The 23,878-nt window shown below is 48.1% G+C and overlaps 1 protein-coding gene across 1 annotated transcript in view; it reads right to left on the reverse strand.

Annotated features, from left to right (window-relative positions):
• Positions 1–12,153, reverse strand: part of FSTL1 (follistatin like 1) — a 62,096-nt gene extending 49,943 nt beyond the window's left edge. Inside the window, exons 1-2 of the mRNA XM_063446117.1 lie at positions 12,027–12,153; positions 8,939–8,995 (exon numbers count right to left, since the gene is read on the reverse strand). Coding sequence (XP_063302187.1) covers positions 8,939–8,995; positions 12,027–12,029 — 60 coding nt within the window. The 5' untranslated portion in view covers positions 12,030–12,153. The remainder of the gene's footprint in view (positions 1–8,938; positions 8,996–12,026) is intronic.
• Positions 12,154–23,878: the final 11,725 nt, after the last annotated feature.

The following is a 23,878-nucleotide window of genomic DNA, read 5'->3' on the forward strand; positions in this document are numbered from 1 at the left end:
TATTAGGAGGAGGGGAGAGGTAGGTGTCCTGGTGTCTGTGTATTAGGAGGAGGAGAGAGGTAGGTGTCCTGGTGTCTGTGTATTAGGAGGAGGGGAGAGGTACGTGTCCTGATGTCTGTGTATTAGGAGGAGGGGAGAGGTAGGTGTCCTGGTGTCTGTGTATTAGGAGGAGGGGAGAGGTAGGTGTCCTGGTGTCTGTGTATTAGGAGGAGGGGAGAGGTAGGTGTCCTGATGTCTGTGTATTAGGAGGAGGGGAGAGGTAGGTGTCCTGATGTCTGTGTATTAGAAGGAGGGGAGAGGTAGGTGTCCTGATGTCTGTGTATTAGGAGAATGTTATTATTATTATGCTTCTTGATTTTCGACATGTTAGTGAATAAGCCCCTCGGCAGTGCTTGTGGCTGGGCTAATCAGGAGCAGCACTGATTGGCTGTGATAGCTAAACCACTTCCTGGTTTCACTGGGCTGAGGATAGCCTGCCAGGAATGGGCAAATTGACAGAGCTAGAGAATGCGTGGGGCCTGCTTGTTCCACATATCACAGACACAGGTAATGGGAGCAGGACCCCAACACTAAATAAAAACTGTATTCTGATTGGCTGGGATAAACTAATGGCCGCCCCCTGCATGGAAACATGGAAAAGTTAGGAAAATTCCTTCGGGATTCTTGTTTAGATTTCTGTATATATAACAAAATCTGTAAATGTTATTTATGAATGTTGAATGTAATCATTGCTAATTGATCATATTTTATATAAAATTTTATTGTTAATCATATTCTAATAATCATTTGGGGGATATTTACTCTATATAAATGCAACTCACCCTATTACTGCATAACCCTGGCACCCTGCGACCCTGTATAACCCTGGCACTCAGCGACTCTATATAACCCTGGCACCCAGCGACCCTGTATAACCCTGGCACTCAGCGACTCTATATAACCCTGGCACCCAGCGACCCTGTATAACCCTGGCACTCAGCGACTCTATATAACCCTGGCACCCAGCGACCCTGTATAACCCTGGCACCCAGCGACCCTGTATAACCCTGGCACTCAGCGACTCTGTATAACCCTGGCACTCAGCGACTCTATATAACCCTGGCACCCAGCGACCCTGTATAACCCTGGCACTCAGCGACTCTATATAACCCTGGCACCCAGCAACCCTGTGTGGGCCTAGCACCCAATTACTGCATAACCCTGGCACCCAGGGACCCTGTATAACCCTGGCACTCAGCGACTCTATATAACCCTGGCACCCAGCGACCCTGTATAACCCTGGCACTCAGCGACTCTATATAACCCTGGCACCCAGCGACCCTGTATATCCCTGGCACCCAGCGACCCTGTATAACCCTGGCACCCAGGGACCCTGTATAACCCTGGCACCCAGCGACCCTGTGTGGGCCTAGCACCCAATTACTGCATAACCCTGGCACCCAGGGACCCTGTATATCCTGGCACTCAGTGACTCTATATAACCCTGGCACTCAGTGACTCTATATAACCCTGGCACTCAGTGACTCTATATAACCCTGGCACCCAGCGACCCTGTATAACCCTGGCACCCAGCGACCCTGTGTGGGCCTAGCACCCAATTACTGCATAACCCTGGCACCCAGGGACCCTGTATAACCCTGGCACTCAGCGACTCTATATAACCCTGGCACCCAGCGACCCTGTATAACCCTGGCACCCAGCGACCCTGTGTAAGCCTGGCACCCAATTACTGCATAACCCTGGCACTCAGGGACCCTGTATAACCCTGGCACCCAGCGACCCTGTGTAAGCCTGGCACCCAGTTACTGCATAACCCTGGATTTTCTTCCCATTTTAAATAATATTCTCTGTTTATAGCATGAGATAAATCACAGACATCTCCTCGCTAATTAGTGAGTAATTAAGAGCAATTAACAGCACTGTTCTGGTCGCTGATCTGTTCAGACGTGTGACATCAATAGGAGTCTATCACTTATTATTATAGAACATACATGCGCAGGTACAATAATTCAATCAGACTTGCAAAATAAATGCAGAGAACATGCATCAATCACAAATATTCTGTATAATCCTATCTATGGGCAGCCTTATATAACACATAGGGTTCTGGTTAAAGCGGAATTATTCAGCAAAGATCTATTTCAAATAAATAATTTAGCAATTGGTTTCCATGGTAACTGCTTCCCATTTAGAGCTCTTTAACAGGACAGTTTATATTTTAAACACAACCTGTACAGCGAGCTATCACCTACTGAATAATAATCTTTTTTGTTCCTATTCGTTTCGCTGTCCAGCTGTGATTTATCATTTTTCATACTGTTTAGAATTTCTCTCATGTCTCTAGATTAATTGGATCCCAAATTCAGTAACTTCGGAAGGAAGCTGTACCCGTTTCACACTAAGGGCCGTTAACCTGCAATGTTCCAATCAATCCATTCTAAACAAGACAACGGTACGCCGAGCCTGGATGGAGAGCACTCTCCATAGATACGAAGTGTTAAATTAATGAAAATTAGATATTCACTTAGCGCTATGTGAAAAAGGGGGAGGGGGTTTTATCCTCATTATTCATTGAGTCAGTTTCACAGAATCACAATGAATTGTTTGTTATAATCCACCTCGCTGTAATAAGGTGGCGTCCATTCACAGAAGCCCAGTCAGGGTCTGAAAATATCTCCAATATTAATTGCACTGATAGGACCTACGTACTAAACACTAGAGACAAGGCAAGGAGGGGGTTCGTTTGATATTCAGCAGGCCTTGTCATTAGGCAGATAATGTTTGGTATCTTTATTTAACACAAATTGCGTGCTATCGTTAAAGCGCTATTTTTACCAAGGCCTGGCAGAGCTCACGCGTTTAGGGACAAGTTTTCCTGGACACTTGGTTCTGACAGGCAGAACATGAAAACTTGTGCCCTGTACTATGTAGAATTAATGTACTGCGGGGGGAGGAGGGTATCAATTGGTTAATCAAAGCACTGCACTGGGATCCACACTGTATTAATAAACATATTTCCTTTCTGCAGCATATGATTGCTATGTACCAACTGGCAGCATTTTAATGTACTGCCTGTCACCATGTGCGAGTGACATTTGTTCAGGAAAAGATGGCGGCTGTGATAACATAACAGGGGTCAAATCATTCATTCCTGGGCTATAGGAAGACCCCACACAGAGCAATGTTCCTCACAATGAGTGCGGAGACCAGCTGTGTTTGCACACTATACACAGGTACATGTTAAAACACACTGTTTGCTGATTACACAGGATGCAATGCAGCTGTCTGCTATTCCAGCTGGGTGAGTAAGGGTTAACCCACGGCCAAGCTCACAGTCCAGCTATACGACAAGCCATGTTTACAGCGCTTTGCGCCATGCTGATACCGCATTACACATCTGGTGCGCCCAAGCACCGCACCCATCCAGCTGAACGCAGAGCAGGCCAGTAACTGCGTCATTGGGCAGGGCCTGTCCAAAACCCTCCTGGGAGGATTAGAATCTGGTACCGCACCCGGAGAAGCTCTCCAGCAGGCCTCTGATGATATCTACAGTGATCAATAACATTTGTACCAGAGGACTGGGGAAACTGTATCATTTATACAGCACCAACATATTCTGCAGCGCTGTACAACGTTTCACATATATAGCCCTGGACTGCAGAGCTTTCACTCTGTCCTGCACAATCAATCAGAAAGATGTCTTATTGAAAGATGGTGAAGGTGAGGAGAAGGAATGTCATTTTTTGGGTTGTTACACTCACTCGCTGCTCCCTTCCCCCGTGTTACATGTGTCACGCCAGCTGTGTCCACACACAATAAACCCATCCAGATGTTTCAGGCGGAGGTTGAATGAGAGAGGGGTCTGGGAATTGGGGTAAATAATGGGCGTTACTCTGCCCTGGGGTGAGGGAGGGAGGGAGGGAAAGAATGCCACAGACGGGGCAGGAGGGCAAATGCATCCTATAATTAACCCATTGATGGTTAGGAGACAGATCATCCACAGGACACGTAAATATATTCATTAAACTAATATCCACAATAGCAAAGAAATGACAAGGAATTCACAAAATGACAAAACAGAAATATCTCTAACTGTGACTATGACCTCAATTTTACGAGTTTATCTGGTTTAAAACAAATAAATAAGAAAGAAACTAATTCAACCCTGGGAAATTCTGGGGGAAAAGGGAATCATGACGGAATATTTCCGTCATGTGTCCTTAAGGGGTTAATAAAAAAAAATAAAGACAAGAATTCGTTATCAACGGCAACAGACGCAGTAATGTTGTACAGCGCTACAGTATACGGAGATACACATCTAATAATAAATTGGGAGAGCTTTCACTCCAAGTCCTGGGATATCACCTGCTTTTATTCAGCAGCAGGACTGAGCAGAATTCAGATTAACAGCTACAACTCCCATCCTGCTTTGCCAGCCTTAAGTGGTTTATATACCGCAGCAATTGTATAGTTGCTATAGCACGTCAGCTGCTGTGGACTATGACTCCCATCTCCTTGGTTGGCTTAGCTTCATAAGCGTTCTGATTCGTCCCAGCACGGAACGTGGGAGAGCTGCTTTAAACCTGAATAGTCCATTGAGGCTTATGGTGATGGAAAAACCCCATTTCATATTCAACTTGCTTGCCCCAGAGTTGTGCCCAAGGCAGATAAATTAAAGGGACAGTACACACGTCTTGGGCTAGTCCCCCTCTATTCTGCTGTCTAAGCTAAATGAGCCCTGGGATTGGCATTTCCTGGTTTGGTAAAACCTCACTGTAGAAGCTGCACAACACAACTAAAATGCACCAACTTTAAGTACCCTAATAAAGTTTTACGGGGTCTGCGTGTATTTAATGCATTATCTAATACTTATAAAGCACCAACAAATTCTGCAGCACTGTACAATGGGTACAATGCAGTAATAAAATTAAGCAATTTCAGAACTCTCCACATCAGGAGATCTTACTAACTGCACGTTTAATATTATTTATTATAACCCAGGTTGGAAGAGAATTGTGGTAGTTTTAGTCCAAGAACATGCAGCACAGTGCAGTTTACTGTATCTCCCTGTGTGTTACATTCCATAATGTAATGTGTTTGTTATAGGACCTCACGATCTCCTTCCTGGAGGTCCAAAACGCAGGCCTGGTTTCAATTAGGACCAAATCAGAGCCAAATATTGCAGGGTCTCTGCAGCGAATGGGTTAAGGGATTTTATGGTTCCTACCGCTGGCTCAGTCTCTACAGAATGGGAGGGATCCACAAGGAAGGGTTAGTGAAGTCAAGGACATTATTGTTTCCTTTAAGAAAGAGATCTAGATTATACCTAGTGCTCCCTGTAATACAGATCAGAACATGATAGTTACTGTTCCCTGTAATACAGATCTAGAACATGATAGTTACTGTTCCCTGTAATACAGATCAGAACATGATAGTTACTGTTCCCTGTAATACAGATCTAGAACATGATAGTTACTGTTCCCTGTAATACAGATCTAGAACATGATAGTTACTGTTCCCTGTAATACAGATCAGAACATGATAGTTACTGTTCCCTGTAATACAGATCTAGAACATGATAGTTACTGTTCCCTGTAATACACATCTAGAACATTATAGTTACTGTTCCCTATAATACAGCTCTAGAACATGATAGTTACTGTTCCCTGTAATACAGATCTAGAACATGATAGTTACTGTTCCCTGTAATACAGATCAGAACATGATAGTTACTGTTCCCTGTAATACAGATCAGAACATGATAGTTACTGTTCCCTGTAATACAGATCTAGAACATGATAGTTACTGTTCCCTGTAATACAGATCTAGAACATGATAGTTACTGTTCCCTGTAATACAGATCTAGAACATGATAGTTACTGTTCCCTGTAATACAGATCAGAACATGATAGTTACTGTTCCCTGTAATACACATCTAGAACATTATAGTTACTGTTCCCTGTAATACAGCTCTAGAACATGATAGTTACTGTTCCCTGTAATACAGATCTAGAACATGATAGTTACTGTTCCCTGTAATACAGAGCAGAACATGATAGTTACTGTTCCCTGTAATACAGATCAGAACATGATAGTTACTGTTCCCTGTAATACAGATCTAGAACATGATAGTTACTGTTCCCTGTAATACAGATCAGAACATGATAGTTACTGTTCCCTGTAATACAGATCTAGAACATGATAGTTACTGGTCCCTGTAATACAGATCTAGAACATTATAGTTACTGTTCCCTGTAATACAGATCTAGAACATGATAGTTACTGTTCCCTGTAATACAGATCTAGAACATGATAGTTACTGTTCCCTGTAATACAGATCTAGAACATGATAGTTAATGTTCCCTGTAATACAGATCAGAACATGATAGTTACTGTTCCCTGTAATACAGATCTAGAACATGATAGTTACTGTTCCCTGTAATGCCGATCTAGAACATGATAGTTACTGTTCCCTGTAATATAGATCAGAACATGATAGTTACTGTTCCCTGTAATACAGATCAGAACGTGATGGTTACTGTTCCCTGTAATACATATCTAGAACATGATAGTTACTGTTCCCTGTAATACAGATCTAGAACATGATAGTTAATGTTCCCTGTAATACAGATCTAGAACATGATAGTTACTGTTCCCTGTAAGTCAGATCTAGAACATGATAGTTACTGTTCCCTGTAATAGAGATCAGAACATGATAGTTACTGTTCCCTGTAAGACATATCTAGAACATTATAGTTACTGTTCCCTGTAAGTCAGATCAGAACATGATAGTTACTGTTCCCTGTAATACAGATCAGAACATGATAGTTACTGTTCCCTGTAAGTCAGATCAGAACATGATAGTTACTGTTCCCTGTAATACAGATCTAGAACATGATAGTTACTGTTCCCTGTAATACAGATCAGAACATGATAGTTACTGTTCCCTGTAATACAGATCTAGAACATGATAGTTACTGTTCCCTGTAAGTCAGATCAGAACATGATAGTTACTGTTCCCTGTAATACAGATCAGAACATGATAGTTACTGTTCCCTGTAATACAGATCTAGAACATGATAGTTACTGTTCCCTGTAATACAGATCAGAACATGATAGTTACTGTTCCCTGTAATACAGATCAGAACATGATAGTTACTGTTCCCTGTAATACAGATCTAGAACATGATAGTTACTGTTCCCTGTAATACAGATCTAGAACATGATAGTTACTGTTCCCTGTAATACAGATCTAGAACATGATAGTTACTGTTCCCTGTAATACAGATCAGAACATGATAGTTACTGTTCCCTGTAATACAGATCTAGAGCAGTTGTGTTTTCTGGAGCCTGTACTGGAGCAGTTACAATGTCTCACTATAAGGAGGAACTTTGTATATAATTATTACTGTGAAAATGTACTAATTGCTATGAATTATTAAATATATACAGGCTTTGGGGCCTCCAGTGATCACAGGGTGTTTGTAACTGAAGTTCTAAAACAAATCTCCAGAACTGGGGGAAATACTAAACTTATTAAATCCCAACAGCGCAGACAGAATCATTTTATAAAACATGTTGGAATATTAAATTGAGTTAATTGATCAACATGTTTAATGGCTAAAACACATGGACTAATTATACGAATAATATAGAGATCTGGGCCCCAGCACCCCTGCCAGGAATTCAGAGAGCATATCACAGCATGCAAAGAGTTAATTATTGGTTATTCTGTTACCCTGAGAGAAGTGTCCACCCCCACAGAAATTAAAACCTCTCCTCACAAGAGCAAGCCAAGAGTTAACATCACCCCCTGTACGGCATGCCAAGAGTTAACATCACCCCCTGTACGGCATGCCAAGAGTTAACATCAGCCCCCTGTATGGCATGCCAAGAGTTAACATCACCCCCCTGTACAGCATGCCAAGAGTTAACATCACCCCCTGTATGGCATGCCAAGAGTTAACATCACCCCCCTGTACAGCATGCCAAGAGTTAACATCACCCCCTGTATGGCATGCCAAGAGTTAACATCACCCCCAGGAATGAAGACCCCCTGTACAGCATATAAAGAGTTAATCTTACTTCCTCCCCCAGGTATGCAGTCCCCTTATAATTTGCCATATAAAGAGTTAATCTCACTTCATCCCCCCAGGTATGCAGTCCCTCCCCCCATATCATAGCAAGTAAAAAGTTAACCTCCTCCCCTCAGATATAAACACCCCTTATCACAGCAAATAAACAGTTAAGCCCCCAGGAATGTAGACACCCCCCCCCCCCCCATATATAAATAGTTCATCCCGTGCCCCCAGGAATTTAGACCCCCCTTATCCCAGCAAGTATTTAGTTAATCCCCCCAAAATGCAGGCCCCCATATCCCAGCAAGTAAAGAGTTAACCCCCTACCCCCAGGAATGTAGACCCCCCCCCAATACCCCAGCAAGTAAAGAGTTAACCCCCTACCCCCAGGAATGTAGACCCCCCAATACCCCAGCAAGTAAAGAGTTAACCCCCTACCCCCAGGAATGTAGACCCCCCATATCCCAGCAAGTAAAGAGTTAACCCCCTACCCCCAGGAATGTAGACCCCCCAATACCCCAGCAAGTAAAGAGTTAACCCCCCTACCCCCAGGAATGTAGACCCCCCAATACCCCAGCAAGTAAAGAGTTAACCCCCTACCCCCAGGAATGTAGACCCCCCACATCCCAGCAAGTAAAGAGTTAACCCCCTACCCCCAGGAATGTAGACCCCCCCCAATACCCCAGCAAGTAAAGAGTTAACCCCCTACCCCCAGGAATGTAGGACCCCCCCATATCCCAGGAAGTAAAGAGTTAATCCCCCAGGAATGTAGACCCCCTATATAAAGAGTTAATCCCCCAGGAATGTAGCCCCTGGTCAGACAGGGGGCTGTATGACTCCCAATGAATCCCAGTACATACCGGGGCCTGGCTACAGGACAGGGCCAGCACAGCCAGCAACGGGAGACTCCTCAGGAGCTGGGGGGGAGAGAAGACATAAATCAGGGCACAGGGAGAGGGAATCTGGGTCCCCCCTAGGAGGGGTAGAGGCAAAATCAGACAGGAAGGTACAGATAACCAGGAGGCAATCAGTCAGTATATAGAGGCTGGGGGGCAGTCAGTATATAGAGGCTGGGGGGAGGGAGGGGGGGGCAGTCAGTATATAAAGGCTGGGGGGAGGGGGGGCAGTCAGCATATAGAGGCTGGGGGGCAGTCAGTATATAGAGGCTGGGGGGAGGGGGGGGGGGGAGTCAGTATATAGAGGCTGGGGGGTAGTCAGCATATAGAGGCTGGGGGGCAGTCAGTATATAGAAGCCGGGGCGGGCAGTCAGTATATAGAGGCTGGGGGCAGTCAGTATATAGAGGCTGGGGGGCAGTCAGTATATAGAGGCTGGAGGGCAGTCAGTATATAGAGGCTGGGGGGCAGTCAGTATATAGAGGCTGGGGGGAGGGGGGGGGGGCAGTCAGTATATAAAGGCTGGGGGGAGGGGGGGGCAGTCAGTATATAGAGGCTGGGGGGCAGTCAGCATATAGAGGCTGGGGGACAGTCAGTATATAGAAGCCGGGGCGGGCAGTCAGTATATAGAGGCTGGGGGCAGTCAGTATATAGAGGCTGGGGGGCAGTCAGTATATAGAGGCTGGGGGGCAGTCAGTATATAGAGGCTGGGGGGCAGTCAGTATATAGAAGCTGGGGGGCAGTCAGTATATAGAGGCTGGGGGGGCAGTCAGAGGCTGGGGGGGCAGTCAGTATATAGAGGCTGGGGGCAGTCAGTATATAGAGGCTGGGGGGCAGTCAGTATATAGAGGCTGGGGGGCAGTCAGTATATAGAGGCTGGGGGGCAGTCAGTATTTTGAAGCTGGGGGGCAGTCAGTATATAGAGGCTGGGGGCAGTCAGTATATAGAGGCTGGTGGGGGGAGGGCAGTCAGTATATAGAGGCTGGGGGCAGTCAGTATATAGAGGTTGGGGGCAGTCAGTATATAGAAGCTGGGGGCAGTCAGTATATAGAGGCTGGGGGGGCAGTCAGTATATAGAAGCTGGGGGCAGTCAGTATATAGAGGCTGGGGGGCAGTCAGTATATAGAGGCTGGGGGGCAGTCAGTATATAGAAGCTGGGGGGCAGTCAGTATATAGAAGCTGGGGGGCAGTCAGTATATAGAGGCTGGGGGTAGTCAGTAAATAGAGGCTGGGGGGCAGTCAGTATATAGAGGCTGGGGGGCAGTCAGTATATAGCAGTTCGGGGGGCAGTCAGTATATAGAAGCTAGGGGCAGTCAGTATATAGAGGCTGGGGGGCAGTCAGTATATAGAAGCTGGGGGGCAGTCAGAGGCTGGGGGGGCAGTCAGAGGCTGGGGGGCAGTCAGTATATAGAGGCAGGGGGCAGTCAGTATATAGAAGCTGGGGGGGCAGTCAGTATATAGAGGCTGGGGGGCAGTCAGTATATAGAGGCTGAGGGGGCAGTCAGTATATAGAAGCTGGGGGGACAGTCAGTATATAGAGGCTGGGGGCAGTCAGTATATAGAGGCTGGGGGCAGTCAGTATATAGAGGCTGGGGGGCAGTCAGTATATAGAGGCTGGAGGCGCAGTCAGTATATAGAGGCTGGGGGGGCAGTCAGTATACAGAGGCTGGGGGGAAGTTAGTATATAGAGGCTGGGGGGCAGTCAGTATATAGAGGCTGGGGGCGCATTTAGTATATAGAGGCTGGGGGGCAGTCAGTATATAGAAGCTGGGGGGCAGTCAGTATATAGAGGCTGGGGGGCAGTTAGTATATAGAGGCTGGGGGGGCAGTCAGTATATAGAGGCTGGGGGGGCAGTCAGTATATAGAGGCTGGGGGGCAGTCAGTATATAGAGGCTGGGGGCGCAGTCAGTATATAGAGGCTAGGGGGCAGTCAGTATATAGAAGCTGGGGGGCAGTCAGTATATAGAGGCTGGGGGGCAGTTAGTATATAGAGGCTGGGGGGGGCAGTCAGTATATAGAGGCTGGGGGGGCAGTCAGTATATAGAGGCTGGGGGGGCAGTCAGTATATAGAAGCTGGGGGGCAGTAAGTATATAGAAGCTGGGTGGGCAGTCAGTATATAGAGGCTGGGGGGCAGTCAGTATATAGAAGCTGGGGGGCAGTTAGTATATAGAGGCTGGGGGGGCAGTCAGTATATAGAGGCTGGGGGCCAGTCAGTATATAGAGGCTGGGGGCGCAGTCAGTATATAGAAGCTGGGTGGGCAGTCAGTATATAGAGGCTGGGGGGCAGTCAGTACATAGCAGTTCCGGGGGCAGTCAGTATAAAGAGGCTGGGGGGACAGTCAGTATATAGAGGCTAGGGGGCAGTCAGTATATAGAAGCTGGGGGGCAGTCAGTATATAGAGGCTGGGGGGCAGTTAGTATATAGAGGCTGGGGGGGCAGTCAGTATATAGAGGCTGGGGGGCAGTCAGTATATAGAGGCTGGGGCGCAGTCAGTATATAGAGGCTGGGGGGCAGTCAGTATATAGAAGCTGGGGGGCAGTCAGTATATAGAGGCTGGGGGGCAGTTAGTATATAGAGGCTGGCGGGGCAGTCAGTATATAGAGGCTGGGGGGGCAGTCAGTATATAGAGGCTGGGGCGCAGTCAGTATATAGAGGCTGGGGGGCAGTTAGTATATAGAGGCTGGGGGGGCAGTCAGTATATAGAGGCTGGGGGGGCAGTCAGTATATAGAGGCTGGGGCGCAGTCAGTATATAGAAGCTAGGGGGCAGTCAGTATATAGAAGCTGGGGGGCAGTCAGTATATAGAGGCTGGGGGGGCAGTCAGTATATAGAAGCTGTGGGGCAGTCAGTATATAGAGGCTGGGGGGCAGTCAGTACATAGCAGTTCCGGGGGCAGTCAGTATATAGAGGCTGGGGGGACAGTCAGTATAAAGAGGCTGGGGGGGACAGTCAGTATATAGATATAGATGGGGTGGGCAGTCAGTATATAGATATAGATGGGGTGGGCAGTCAGTATATAGATATAGATGGGGGGGGGGGGAGCAGTCTCACCATTTTGGATGCAGGAGGTTGCTGTATGGATGCAGACAGAGATCTGATGTCCTTTCCTTCTGAACAGTTTGTGTCCAGCTGGGTTCTGGTGCTGAAACTGTATCCTAAATCCTCAGCCCATCCCACCCTTTCCAGCCCCTCCTAGCCCTCTATCCCTTCTCTTTCAGCCCCTCCTAGCCCTCCTTCCCTCCTTCTTCAGCCCCTCCTAGCCCTCTATTCTAAACAAACCCCCCTCTTCCCCCCTCTTCCCCCCTCTTCATGTTTCGCACATGTTTCGCACCCTTCCCAGTCATTCCTTTTCCTGCACCCCTATCCATGCTTTCTCCCCCTATACCCTCTATCCCTGCTCTCTCCCCCTGCACCTCTATATCTGCTCTTTCCTTAGTCCTGCACCCTCTATCCCTGCTCTCTCCTCCTGCACCCCCTGCCCCATATCCCTGTTCTCTATCCCTGCACCCCCTATACCTGCTCTCTCCCTCTGCACACCCTATACCTGCTCTCTCCTCCTGCACCCCCTATCCCTGCAGGGGGAGCCCTGCACCCCCTATCCCTGCTCTCTCCCCCTGCACCCCCTTTCCCTGCTCTCTACCCCTGCACACCCTATATCTGCTCTCTCCTCAGTCCTGCACCCCCTATCCCTGCTCCCTCCTCCTGCACCCCCTGCCCCCTATCCCTGTTCTCTATCCCTGCACCCCCTATAGCTGCTATCTCCCCCTGCACACCCTATAACTGCTCTCTTCTCCTGCACTCCCTATCCCTGCTCTCTCCCCCTGCACCCCCTATCCCTGCTCTCTCTTCTCCTGCACCCCCATCCCTGCTCTCTCCCCCTGCACCCCCTATCCCTGCTCTCTCCTCCTGTACCTCTATACCTGCTCTCTCTTCCTGCACCCCCTATCCCTGCCCTCTCCCCCTGCACCTCTATATCTGCTCTCTCCACCTGCACCCCTATCCCTGTTCTCTCCCCCTGCACCTCTATATCTGCTCTCTCCACCTGCACCCCTATCCCTGCTCTCTCCTCCTGTACCTCTATACCTGCTCTCTCCCCCTGCACCCCTATCCCTGCTCTCTCCTCCTGTACCTCTATACCTGCTCTCTCTTCCTGCACCCTTATCCCTGCTCTCTCCCCCTGCACCTCTATATCTGCTCTCTCCCCCTGCACCCCCTATCCCTGCCCTCTCCCCCTGCACCTCTATATCTGCTCTCTCCTCAGTCCTGCACCCCCTATCTTTGTTCTCTCCTCCTGCCCCCTATCCCTGCTCTCTATCCCTGCACCCCTTACCCCCTGCTCTCCTCCTGCACCCCTATCCCTGTTCTCTATCCCTGCACCCCTATACCTGCTCTCTCCCCCTGCACCCCTTACCCCCTGCTCTCATCCTGCACCCCTATCCCTGTTCTCTATCCCTGCACCCCCTATCCCTGCTCTCTATCCCTGCACCCCCTATTCCTTTTCTCTCCTCCTGCACCCCCTATTCCAGTTCTCTCTTCCTGCACCCCCTATTCCTGTTCTCTCCCCCTGCACCCTATCCCTGCTCTCTCCCCCTGCACCCCTATCCCTGCTCTCTCTCCTCCTGCACCCCATATTCCTGTTCTCTCCTCCTGCCCCCCCCCATCCCTGCTCTCTATCCATGCACCCCCTATTCCTGTTCTCTCCTCCTGCACCCCTATTCCTGCCCTCTCCCCCTGCACCTCTATATCTGCTCTCTCCTCAGTCCTGCACCCCTATCTTTGTTCTCTCCTCCTGCCCCCTATCCCTGCTCTCTCCCCCTGCACCCCTATCCCTGCTCTCTCCCCCTGCACCCCTATCCCTGCTCTCTATCCCTGCTCTCTCCTCCTTCTCGCTCAGTTATTATTATTACTTGCTCCTGTAGTTTTCCTGGTGCCAGCGTTCTTCCATTTTACATTTCCTGGTATAGTTTGTTGCAATGTCCCACTAATCAGACAGGTCTCTCATCTGTGATAATTAGGGGTCTTGTGTGGCACAGCAGGGTCCCCCCAGGCAGCATATTTGGGGGGCAGATAATGTTGGTTGTTTTTTTACCAGAAAAGATGTTTCCTTATCAGCTCACATGAAAACTAAACACCAGTTTACCAATAAGGGAGAGTTTAACTGATAATATTATGTATTTTATTAATCTCGGTCTGTTTCTCTCATTTGAGACCCAGGTTTGAGGGACACTTACTGCCCCCTATTTTCTAGTGAGTTTTCTCCAGTTTGAGCAACACACGTGTTCAAAGGGGTAAGAAACCCAAATCATTGTTTCCTTCGGTGGGCCGAGGAGGCCTGACACGCTTCCCAAAGTAGGGCAAACTAGAACGTTCTTTAATCTTCTAAAATGGTAAATCAAGACTGGAGAACGGCCTCAGTCAGGACAAATAAAAAACACGGTAACCTTGACCCAGACCTGATTCATTATTATTGCCTTACACAAATATGTCTGCCGCTGGGTGCTACATGCGCCATGTTCTGCATATTACTCCAATGAGACTCCAGAAGCACTGTTTTTACATTGTAAGTGGTTATGGTAAAGTAGAGGCCACGGCTTGGTGTGGATTCCGAGAGACCTGCGTATTGGAAGTAGTAGTATCTGCTAAAACAGAGCTAGACTCTAATACAGAGAGCAGCCGCCATTTACAGCCTAAATAGCAAACCTCTGTCTGATCGTAAGCTCCCTTGGTTAATGCACCAACCATTGTAATTCCCAGCTACCAGCCCCGCCTTTCATAATTCCAAATGTCAATAAAATGGCTACCATTGAGTTGGGTAATAATTTAATATTCTCCCACGACACACTAGGGACAGAACAAAATGGTAGACAGACCGTGACAGGACAAAGCAGTAACATCCTGCGAATTCCCAAAACGTCAAACTCCAAATATCTGCTAAACACGAACGGGTGTCAGGATTCCATTGCTTAACGTGTTCGGCACTCTAAGGGTTAATGGCAAAACAGCAGAATTCAGAGAAAATCCCAGAATATCTAATGGGACACCGTGTACATAGAGATCTTTATTTTATTAAATTGTTGGCACATTGTTTCATCGTTTATTCCACAGACATATTTTCCCTCGGTAAGTGGAGGGTTAATGGCATTCCGAAGGGCCCCCTCCCAAAATGTCTGGAAGGAGGGAAGCAGTCTGTGTAATTGTTGGCCTGGGGCCAAATCTCAATCTGGCCTTCCCAGGCCTACATTAACAAACGAACAAAGCTGCCCAGTTTATGATGCACAAACATTAAATAAATAAAATGACTCCATTTCCCGCAGGTCCAGCTAAGGCGCACAGTGCGGGCACTGCCATCCCAGCGTTGTAGGGTCCAGGTCTGTCTGCCCATCAGATAACACAGAGAAGGATGGTCGGAACAAGGGGTCGTGCTCTCAGAGGGTGGCACAGCGCCCTTAATCGGTTTTACTAACATTTATGTAGTGAATACATGGAAAAGGCTGCCAGCAGGGGTGGTAAAGGCAACCGTCTCATTATGTAATGATAATTTAACCCAGCCTCGTTATCTATGAAATGTCCTATAACAGACCGCCATGGTGCTGTACACAGGCCCCCCCATCGCAGAGTGTGGCCCCTGCATGCGCCTGTGCACAGGGGTATTTCCGATTGTTATTGCCCTAGCTATATCCATGTACCCCTCCCCCTACACCGCCATTTACACATACCTAAATGGAATTAGTAAACGTAATACCCATAGTCACATCGTATGATTAAATGAAATGTGTGTGTGTGTATTCTATTAGTACACACTGCGCACTCCCTATAACACACACATACTGACAGGCTCAAACTGGTTTTTAAAAGGTCCTCTATGGCCGGTGACGTAATGACGATCTTTTTGCTCATTTATTGGCTGAGAATGTCAGCTGACCGCTCTAGGCCAAAGAATGACAGTTTCCGACCTGGGTCTCTAGTACCGGACTGGCTAATGACATTCCAATAACGCTTCCAGTGGTGAAGGTATACTTCTGGCAGTAAAGGAGTTAAAGGGACACTAGAATCACCAAAACAACTTTAGCTTGATGGAGCAGTTTTGGTGTATAGAACATGCCCCTGCAGCCTCACTGCTCAATTCTCTGCTGTTTAGGAGTTAAATCACTTTGTTTATGCAGACCTAGTCACACCTCCCTGCATGTGACTTGCACAACCTTCCATAAACACTTCCTGTAAAGAGAGATCTAATGTTTACATGTCCTTTTTTGAAAATTCTGTTTAATTTATGATTTCTTATCTCCTGCTCTGTTAATAGCCTGCTAGACCATGCAGGAGACTCCTGCATGCAGGGGCGGACTGACTGGTCGGGCACTTCGGACATGGTCCGAGGGCCCGGCCGGGAGGGGGGCCCGCCATCAGGGGGCCCGGCCGCCCCTTTAAATGCTGCAGCCGCCTGAGCGCTCTCTTAAGAGCCTCAGGCGGCTGCAGCTTCTCACCTCCACTCCCCTGTAGCTTCTGCGTGGTCCGCGGTGCCCGGCCGGAGTGATAGGAAGGTGCTCAGTGTGCACCTTCCTGTCAGTCCGGTCGGGTACAGGAAACAGAAACTTCTGTTCCGCGCGGAACAGAAGTTTCTGTTTCCTGTACCCGGCTGGACTGACAGGAAGGTGCACACTCAGTGTGCACCTTCCTATCACTCCGGCCGGGCACCGCGGACCGCACAGCAGCTCGGCCACGCTACAGGGGGGGGGGATCAGAGGGAGAGGGGGGGAATGAACAGAGGGAGGGGGGGTTGGGGATCAGAATGAACAGAGGGAGGGGGGGGAATGAACAGAGGGAGGGGGGGTTGGGGATCAGAATGAACAGAGGGAGGGGGGGGAATGAACAGAGGGAGGGAGGGTTGGGGATCAGAATGAACAGAGGGAGGGGGGGGAATGAACAGAGGGAGGGGGGGGTTGGGGATCAGAATGAACAGAGGGGGGGGGAATGAACAGAGGGAGGGGGGGGAATGAACGAACAGAGAGGGGGGGAATGAACAGAGAGGGGGGGATGAACAGAGAGGGGGGAATGAACAGAGAGGGGGGGAATGAACAGAGAGGGGGGAATGAACAGAGAGAGGGGGGAATGAACAGAGAGAGGGGGGGAATGAACAGAGAGAGGGGGGGAATGAACAGAGAGAGGGGGGAATGAACAGAGAGAGGGGGAATGAACAGAGGGGGGAATGAACAGAGAGGGAGGAGGGGTAAGAAGAGAGAGGGGGGGTAAGAAGAGAAAGGGAGGGGGTAAGAAGAGACAGGGAAGGGGGGAGAAGAGAAAGGGAAGGGGGGAGAAGAGAAAGGGAGGGGGTGAGAAGAGAAAGGGAGGGGGTAAGAAGAGGGGGAGGGGGGGAGTAAGAGGAGGGGGAGGGGGGGAGTAAGAGGAGGGCAATTGCTCCCTCCCCTGTCCGCAGGCACCGTGCGGGCAGCCGGCAGGGGAGGGAGGAAGAGAGGACCCGGGAGCTCAGCCTGCAGCTCCTCTGGGTCCTTGCGCGAGCACAGATCGTTGCCGCGGTTACCACGGCAACGTTACGGCTCTTGCGAGAGTAAACTAGCCCTGGAGCTACAGGCTAGAGTTCACTCTCAACACTGTGACCACCAGGGATTCCTGGTGGTCGCAGTGGTGAGAGTGAACTCTAGCCCCATAAACACACTGCCCCCCCCACACCATACACATTCACACACTGCCCCCCATACACCCACACACACCATACACATTGCCTCACACACACATACACTGCCCACCCATACACACACAGCCCCCCATACTAACATTGCCACACACATACACAGCCCCCTCATACACACATTGCCCCACACACCCTACACATTCACACACTACACCCCCTCACACACACTGAACCTTTCACACACACGGCACCCCTTACACATTGCACCACTGCTCCTATACCCTACTACAGCTTCATATCCTAGCAGACCCCAGGTAAGTTGTCAAACTGTTCTTAAACGGTTTGACTACTTACTCTGAAAGGGGGGTCCGGCCCTCCTGGCACCATAACGACTACACAGAGCAGTAGTGGTTATTGTGCATGGATTATTTCTTTAAATAATCTACAAGTGCCCCAGTAGCCAGCAAGCCAGCCAGCCCACAGGCCGGCCAGCCAGCCAGCCAGCCAGCCCACAGGCCACCAGTTAGGCTTACAGCCAGCAAGCCCACAGCCTGCCAACCGCAGCCAGCAAGCCACAGCCAGCAAGCCAACAGCCTGCCAGCCACAGCCAGCAAGCCAACAGCCTGCCAGCCGCAGCCAGCAAGCCAACAGCCTGCCAGCCGCAGCCAGCAAGCCCACAGCCTTCCAGCAAGCCCACAGACTGCCAGCCAGCAACAGTAATTAAGGTAAGAGGAGCTAACTTGGCCTAGGTATCAGTGAGCTATGTTGTGTTGCTATATTGTGAATAGGAACCAGAGTGTTGGAGAGACCCCCCTCCAGGCCCTATTAGACTCCATTGTAGTCTCTAATGGGACCTGGAGGAAATTCTTTCTAACACACTCTCTAAAGGACACTGAGATAGCCTCTGCTAGAATGCTCCCCCCCTCCATGGCCTATTAGCCCTCAATTGTAGTCTCTACTGGGGCCTGGAGGCGACTGTTTCCAGCAGGGACACTGAGATGGCCTCTGTTAGAAAGACCCCCTTCCAAGCCTATTAGACTCCATTGTAGTCTCTAATGGGGCCTGGAGGGGATTCTTTCTAACACACTCTCTAAAGGACACTGAGATAGCCTCTGCTAGAAAGACCCCCCTCCATGGCCCACTAGCCCTCAATTGTAGTCTCTACTGGGGCCTCGAAGGGATTATTGCACTTTTGTTCCTTGTGTCTAAAGATTGTGTAGGGTGTGGCTGGAGGCGGGACATGAGTGGCGCTTGCTGCGGAGTATGGGTGGGGCCTGTAAGGGGGCCCTTGATTTATTTTGCCTGGGGGCCCTGAGGGTTCTCAGTCCGCCCCTGCCTGCATGTAATTAAAAGTCAATTTACAGAGCATGAAACAAAAACTTTTAAAGTAAGTTAACATCTGTCAGTCACAGCCACGGTAGACATGATCTCTACACCAAAACTACTTTATTTATAATAATAACAAAGTATTTAATCAGGAAAGGTACATTAAGATTACTCTGGTTTTCAAGTACATCCTAGGGATGTTACCTTAGCTCAACATCCAGGGGTTGTTACTATCACCCAATTTTAAAGGTAATCCTTTTATCTACCTCGGAAGAATGAAGGGCTGAGTCAACCCTGCCAGGATTTGAACCTGCAACCCAAGGGTTGAACAGAGTTGACTGATGATGCATTAGCCGGCCTCAAGCTAAAGTTATTTAAGTGACTATAGTGTCACTTTAAACTCATATTGAAACATTGCACATACAGATTCCAGGCACCATAACCATTTCAAATCACTGATGGTGCTTGAAATAACCCTTTAATGTCTCTGGGATTTATCTGGTGAACTTATAACCAGGGACAAACCCAATGTGGGTTTAATTATGCCCTAAATTCCCGGTGGAGACTCTGAGACGAGGAGGAGAAAGCCTTGCTAATTACCTAGAAGAAATGGACGACCTTCCATCTAGAGAGTTTAAAAGCAATCCCCAGCCCTTTTTCTTAATTTTCTAAAAGATAAACTAAATGGCTGTAATTGTAGCCAAATGATCCATTTGCCTAACAGGTGTACCTTCAGTGTGGACGTGTTGGCCAAAAATCTGACAGTTTGAGTAAATTCTAATTAGAAGCATTTGAAGAAGACTTGCGTTTGTAGAGAAGCCATCAGTCTGTTCTACATCATGTAGATCATTATGGAAATATAAGGATCTGAGATGATCATTACACACTGTCCATGATTCTCGAGTTAACACATCACGTTAGACTGTGAAGACCTTTAACTATTTGCCCAATAGCTACGAAAACACCTCTCAGACGCAGGAACTCTGACCGCTACATAATGTGACGGTCTTTCAATCTGTCCCACTCCTTGTCTTCTTCAGATATGAGGCTTAGTCGTTATATACAACCTTCTGACTGTGTAATGTCAGACAGACAGAGCTTTATAGGGGGGGGAACGGGCAGCAGATCTCATAACGGGAAACAGAGTTGAAGAAGGTGAAGCAGGGGAAAGGTGAGGACAATGGAAGATTGAAAGGAGATTGAAGTGAGGACAATGGAAAAACAAACCGCAGAATGAGGACAAGAGGAACTCTGTTTAATAGCCGTGGTCTAGCTGGAGAATTAATGGGGACGATCTGACAGCCTTTATACTGTTTATATTATACCGTAACTGCAAAATAGGCACAAAAGTTACATGGAAATGGTGGCAGACGATATATACTCTAAATAATAACTACAAGTGTCCAAAGGTGTGACGCTGTATGAAAAACTAAACCTAATATCTGGAGGGTCAATAAAGGAGACAGATCTAGTCTTTCCATGGGCGTCACATTATAATTCATACAATCCCTGTAGCTGGGGATTGGACTGATTCTCTAAAACAGCAACATTCTGTTAACGTGATGAAGTTATCTTGGCTGGAAGTCAAAACATGTCTTGAAGTACAAGTACTCTGGATTCAGACTCCACCCAACACTGTGTTCCTGAGTCATCGACCTTTAGAGAGGGAACGCTCAGATTTCATGATTTATCCCAGTTATAGAGAGACGCAGTCCCAGGGTTATCAAAAACATGTAAAACTTCTCAATATCCAAACACTGCTCCGAGATACGGCCCGATTAATTCCAACAGAGTGCAATAATCTGAGGATCAATGCTAGTAACTATATGGGACTCTCAATGCAAAGACATGTGTTTGTTCACACCAGGACCATAAAACACTCACCTTGGTAGACCATAAAATACTCACCTTGGTAGACCATAAAATACCCACCTTGGTGGACCAAAAAAAATACACACCTTGGTAGACCATAAAATACCCACAATGGTGGACCATAAAATACCAACATTGGTGGACCATAAAATACCCACCTTGGTGGACCAAAAAAAATACACACCTTGGTAGACTATAAATTCAGACCTTGATGGAACATAAATACAGACCCTGGCAGACCATAAAATACCCACCTTGGTGGACCATAAAATACCCACCTTGGTGGCCAGATACAGCTCAGTGAGACATCAGGTATACACCTTGTAGAAATCTCACACAGCTTGCCTATCGCTATCCAGGAGAAAAAGTGTGAGCCATACTGGCTGCTTGCCTCAACTAGCCAGTCCTAAACAAGCCGTCCTTATATATTTACATTTCATGCTCTTATATATTTACATTTCATGGCCAAAAGGTTAGTCTTCTAAGCACCAATAAAAAGATCCAGCACCATTAGAATATACAGGGCACTCCTAAAAAGTTCTAGCACCCCTACAATATACAGGGCACCCCTAAATAGATTCAACACCCCTAGAATATACAGGGCACCCCTAAAAAGATCCAGAACCCCTAGAATATACAAAGCACCCCTAAAAAGATCCAGCACCCCTAGAATATACAGGGCACCCCTAAATAGATCCAACACCCCTAGAATATAAAGGGCACCCCTAAAAATATCCAGCACCCCAGAATATACAAAGCACCCCTAAAAAGATCCAGCATCCCTAGAATATACAAAGCACCCCTAAAAAGATCCAGCACCCCTAGAATATACAAAGCACCCCTAATAAAGATCCAGCACCCCTAAAATATACAGAGCACTCCTAAAAAGATCCAGAACCCCTAGAATATACAGAACACCCCTAAAAAGATCCAGCACCACTAGAATATACAAAGCACCCCTAAAAAGGGATCCAGCACCCCTAGTTTAGATCTAGCACCCCTAGAGTATATAGAGCACCCCTAGATTAGCTCCAGCACCCCTAGAGTATAAAGAGCACCCCTAGATTAGATCCAGTACCTTTACCAATGACAGAAGTTCCCCAGGAAGGATCCAGCGTAATGTAATAAATTACTCTCTGTAGCGGAGTGTAGTATTAGAATCCACGATCTCCGCTGGTATCACAGGTAAATCCACAGTCAGCGCTGAAAAGTAAGGCAATATCCCAATCCTCCCAATAACTGGACGAAACACAGTTTGGGAGTCAACTACTGGCTTTATTCACAGCTGCATATTTATACAGTTCCCCATGCAAGGGGTTTTCTTACAGAGGTTCCAGGGGTTTTATCCCAGCATGCAGTATAATTCTCCCAGCAGACCCTGCTGCACGAGAGGGATACTCCCACTAAAATGGACGATTAAGTAGATTATCCCCTCGTGCAGCAAAACCGACAATTTACATTAAAATACAGTTTTTACGCTTTATTCGGTATTTTGACTTGACCGAACGTTCGGTAGATAGCTGGGATCGGAGCGCATCTTTTGAGAGAATACCGCTCAGCTCCCAGCTGAAATAACCGAACGCCGCACCAAATAAATTTATATATGGAAGTTCCCCTCAATCTGTCGATTGTATTTAGGGGAACGTTCCTACCGAACACCGGACTCCCGAACGGCCTGGAAGGGCAGCGGTGTTCGTGTCGTCGAGTAGCCGTTTTCAGTTCCAGGCGCTCGACGACAAAACACCGCTGAAGAATGGCGAATCCAAGATGGCCGACCGCCGCATGGTCGGTAGTCGAACGACAGCCACCTAGGAGAGCCTCTAATTACCGATTGCAACAAGCGCCACACGCCTCTAAGTGTGTGGTCTATCAGGGGAGCCCGGATTCGTTTGACGAACAGCCCGGATAGTCGCTGTTCGTCGAACGAAGTGTTCTGCATGCTGGTAGCTTACGGCTGCCAGCATGCGAACCACCATAATACGGTATACATACAGCATAATATACACAGCACACAATACAGCCTACAGACAACCTTCTACAGTGCAGTCCAGAAGTGGCTAGGTTTGCCACAATGCTCCCCCACAACCAAGCCGGCATACACAGTCTGATCCCAACGGATACGCTTGGGGATGTCCGGGAGAGTACTCACAGATCACTTTTCAAGTTCAGTTTGTCTAGATAACCCGTTGGCGTTACCGTTTTGTTTCCCTGGGCGGTAATGTATGGTAAAGTCGAAGGGCTGCAGCGCCAAACTCCAGCGCAGCAGCCTGGCATTGTCCCCAGCCACACGGTTCAGCCACACCAACGGGTTGTGATCTGTGAGTAGGGAAAAAGGTTGTCCATACAAATACGGCTGTAACTTTTTGAGGGCCCACACCACGGCCAGGCATTCTTTTTCAATGGCGGCGTAGCTTACTTCACGGGGCAACAACTTTCGGCTGAAGTAAGCTACAGGATGTTCTCCGCCATCGGCTCCAACTTGGCTCAGCACGGCTCCCAATCCAAACATTGAAGCGTCTGTGTGGACAAGAAATCGTTTAGTTGGATCAGGAGCAGTAAGTACAGGAGCATTAGTTAAAGCAGTCTTGAGTTGTTGAAATGCCTGTTCACACTCTGGGGCCCAGACGACCTGTCGGGGAAGGTTCTTGCGGGTCAAGTCAGTCAGGAGTTGGGCCAGGGCACTGTAATTGGGCACGAACTTCCTATAGTACCCTGCAGTACCTAGGAATGCCAACACTTGGGTTTTGGTCCTGGGGGTGGGCCATTTGGCTACGGCTTCAATTTTAGCTGGCTCTGGTTTCTGCTGCCCACACCCCACCCGGTGGCCCAAGTACTGCACCTCTGCCATCCCTATATGACACTTGCTGGGTTTCAGGGTTAGTCCTGCCTCTCCAATACGATCTAGGATGGCTCCTATATGTTGTAGGTGTTCCTCCCAGGTCTGGCTAAATATGGCAATGTCGTCTAAGTACGCACATGCATAATCTTGGAAGCCGTCCAGTAGCCGATCTACCATCCGCTGAAAGGTCGCCGGAGCGTTTTTCATCCCGAATGGCAT

Source organism: Pelobates fuscus, chromosome 1, assembly GCF_036172605.1.
Source record: "Pelobates fuscus isolate aPelFus1 chromosome 1, aPelFus1.pri, whole genome shotgun sequence".
NCBI classification, from domain to species: domain Eukaryota; kingdom Metazoa; phylum Chordata; class Amphibia; order Anura; family Pelobatidae; genus Pelobates; species Pelobates fuscus.